This window comes from Drosophila suzukii, chromosome 3 (genome assembly GCF_043229965.1).
Source record: "Drosophila suzukii chromosome 3, CBGP_Dsuzu_IsoJpt1.0, whole genome shotgun sequence".
Taxonomy (NCBI): domain Eukaryota; kingdom Metazoa; phylum Arthropoda; class Insecta; order Diptera; family Drosophilidae; genus Drosophila; species Drosophila suzukii.
Genome location: NC_092082.1, coordinates 65,525,158 through 65,528,560, shown reverse-complemented (window position 1 = coordinate 65,528,560; position 3,403 = coordinate 65,525,158). Strand labels below are relative to the sequence as shown.

General features: G+C 40.6%; 1 protein-coding gene across 2 annotated transcripts; it reads right to left on the bottom strand.

Moving 5' to 3' along the window:
• Positions 1-361: 361 nt before the first annotated feature.
• Positions 362-2,982, bottom strand: wa-cup (walker cup). Of its 2 annotated transcripts, XM_036819300.3 has the most exons (8): positions 2,561-2,981; positions 2,337-2,506; positions 1,867-2,010; positions 1,598-1,807; positions 1,358-1,534; positions 995-1,293; positions 778-923; positions 362-727 (listed from the first exon to the last, which is right to left on the bottom strand). In XM_036819300.3, the coding sequence occupies exons 1-8, from the start codon at positions 2,850-2,852 to the stop codon at positions 420-422; spliced, it is 1,746 nt and encodes a 581-aa protein (XP_036675195.3). In that variant the 5' UTR covers positions 2,853-2,981; the 3' UTR covers positions 362-419. The 2 variants fall into 2 exon arrangements, with proteins under 2 accessions (XP_036675195.3, XP_065721957.2); XM_065865885.2 differs by lacking the exons at positions 362-727; positions 778-923 and having other exon boundaries at positions 1,129-1,293; positions 1,354-1,534; positions 2,561-2,982.
• Between the last annotated feature and the right edge of the window lie 421 nt (positions 2,983-3,403).

Below are 3,403 nucleotides of genomic sequence, written 5' to 3'. Positions count from 1 at the left end.
AGTTGCTGCTGCACTTTGCAGTGATTGAATGCCCAACACCGACAGCCGTTAATGTGCTTGGGGTTTTTCATTGAGATAAACTTTTGGCTGCCCGGAAGTACCAGGGGAAACTCGCACTTTAAAGTTTTCCCCTTCAGCCAGCGGAACTTCTTTTTTTTTCCTCCCTAAGGGATAAACTAGTTTTTGGAAAAAATTTAGCAATACTTTAGAAGCATTGCTCGATTTTACTTCAGATCGAGGAGTTCCTTCCCAATTATACAACAAAGCCAACGTTCCATAAAAAAAACTCTTTGGATAACTGTTAGCTTAATTCAAAAAAAGGTATAAACATTTCCAGAACAAGCACAAATATGATAAAATATTTTCTTTTATTTCGAGGACCATTGTGTATTTTTGTATTACATAGTATATAATATTTTCTAGGTAATTTGGTTGCGATCCTCATTGACTTGATCGTTACTTTGAAACATTTTAGAGCCAATGCTTTTTTTCTTTGAGGCCAAATCGGAGGTCATTGTCATCCGCTTCATTTCCATCTCCTCCGCATTGACCCTCATGCAGATGTCTATGAACAGGCAGAGGTCAAGGTTCTTCATTTTCTTGGCCAGCTCGAAGGCCTCAGTGAGTATTTCCTTTTCCTGTTCTATTTTTCCAAGAATAGCGTGAGCCTTGCATATGATGATCAGACCCAAGAAGCTCCAAATAATACTCTTGCATTTGATGGCCTCTGTGGGAAATAGCACTTTAAGTACAAGCTTTTCTTTGCGTTTAACTTACCCTCCAAGGACTTTCGGGCCATGGAGCAGGCCACATCAAATGAATTAAAATCCAGGTGCTCCTGAGCCAGTTCATGCAAAAGATAGGCGCGCTCTATGTGGTACTCGGCAAACCGCATACGGTTCTCCAGACGGGCAACTTGTTTCCTAAAGAGTACGCACAATTGAAAATACTTTAACCTAAAGATTACAATTTAATTAACAGTTCAATTACATACTTAAATTTCTCCGCCTTGGGGTCGGTTGTGGCCGATCTTGTTATATTCAGAGTATACGGTTGCTTGAGCTTTGATTTTCTCATTCCCTGACTATTGTTGACCGGCAGCCTGAAAAGAGTCAAAAGGCGTTGTCTTCCCTGCAGGACTGTCATATTGCTGGGAATTTTGTATTCATTAATGCGGGCTAGAGCCAGGTAGTTGTAAACCTCATTAGTGAATTCAAATTTCCACGGCATTACGCGATGCGTCTTGGTGGTGACATATTCGCCCATGACCTCCTCAATAAATGTTGACAGTTTCTATGAAAAAAAATAACCATGTTCAAAATTCATTAGCTCACTTAAAGTTGAGGTATATACTAACATTTATTTCCCCAACTCGAATCAGCAATCGTATACTGCGTAGAATCTTGAACATATTTCTCCTCGTCTGGTATTGAATGCGATATAGGTTTTCCTCCTTCTGCCTTTGGTAGAATCCCTCATCGGGATATTTTTGCCGATTCAGGGCGTACATGGGACACCGTGTGTGCAGCATTTTCTAAAAATGACAAGCATTGGTAACTCCAATTTTACAGGGCTAATTAAAATGTCAAACTCAAACCGTAAGAGTGCGCTCCGCTTTGTAATTGCTTGCCAACAGTTTGCCCAAATACTCGGATGACTTTTGACAATGTTTGGGCTGCACATTGGGATCATCGCGTAGTCTCTTGATGAAGGCCACATCCACCCAGCACTTGTTCAGGTACGACTGGTTATATATCTTAAAGTGCCTCTTTCGTCTAGCTATTTCCAGCGGTGACAGATGCACTTCCTAAAGTTTTAGGTCATATTAATTTGGTTTTTAAGTGATTAAGTTATCTCTAAGGCTACCTCCTTTTCCATTATGCTAACCACATCGCAATTATCCTTTATATCCTTGTTCTGCTTGGACAGACTTCCCATCATGCGATTTATCAAGCGCTGTACCGACATGGTGGAGTCTTCTGATAATGTGTCCCGGAAGTTTTCGTTTAGCTGAAGATAAATTTTTTATTAATTTATTTTTTAAACTTACCTAAGGAAGTGGGCAATGAAAAGTATGTTTTAATTTAATCAATAATAGTCGTTAGGGTGCACGTTATTCTCTTTATTTAATAGTAACAAATAATTCTTTTTTTTAAGAACTAAACAAATAATCGCTATAGACTATAAGTTTTTTTTTATTTTGTTCCAACTTTCTTAAGTACTTCTCATTCAATGTTAGAAACCTAAAGCTAACACTATAATTGGAATGGATAAGACATACACTTGTCCGAAAGTAATTTTTTTTTTTTTTATAGTTCCAACCTTGATGAACTTACCACATTCAGCCGATCGACAACGGGCTTTCTCTGAGAGGAGTTAAATCGCCTCAGGTGGCAATGCAGGTTTATTTTGGAATTCTCCAGTCGGTTCGACTCATACAAAGCGTCGCAGACCTCCAAACTGGCATTGCGATAATGAATTGGTGGCTTTCGGCTTTTTAACAAATCTGGGTTTGAAGAAAAGTCAGAGGAGATATATCTTTCTGTAAGGCAAAAGTTACCTTCTGCCTTATGGCAATCCTTCAGAGCCTGGGGTGCCAGACCCATGGACCTTTTCAGCTGACTCCGGTGCATCAGAGCCTTTGCATTGAATGGATTCAGATCCAGGGAGTTATTGAAATAGCGGAGTCCATTTGCGTACCGCTGCTGGCTGAAGAAGTGTAGTGCCCAGTCGGAATACATGGCGCCCTGGCGTTCTGGAGAATACGCAATTATCTCCCATGGCTGCAGATGCGGTTTCACTCCGGCAACTGGAGCCTGCAGACTTTCAGATGCGCTAATTGTGCTGGGCATTGTAAAATCTTAAAAGCTTATAGGGGGACAAGTCGCAACCAAAAAAACAACAAAGTAAAAACAACAAGTATAAAAAAGATGTGTTTTATGTGGAGCAATTTTTGTATTTCTGACATTTTGAAGGATCAAGCTAAGGAAGGAGATATTTCTTCCAATACATAAATGTAATTTTTAAATAAGTTGACAGGCCTTTTTGTTTTGTATATCAGATACCCTACTGACAAGGTTTTAGACCAGTGGTCGGCAGCGGCCTATCTAGTGAGCATAGGGAAGCGTTCTGCCCATCCTCTGCTCGCTCACGTATAACGTACATGTTCGTGTGACTTCGGCATGGGTCTTCGGGTCATTTTTTTCTCAACTTCGGCTCGCTTTTTTGTTGCTGCGGCAGAGGATCTCAGTGCAAAGCAGAGAAACGTCTCGCTTCAGCACGCCGCGCGCAAGCTTCGTGTTTGTTACACTCACACTAATGCAAGGCAAACTTGTGATGGTATGTGTGTGCCGACCACTGTTTTAGACCTATTGATTTTATCCTCTATCGGCGCTCCTGATTT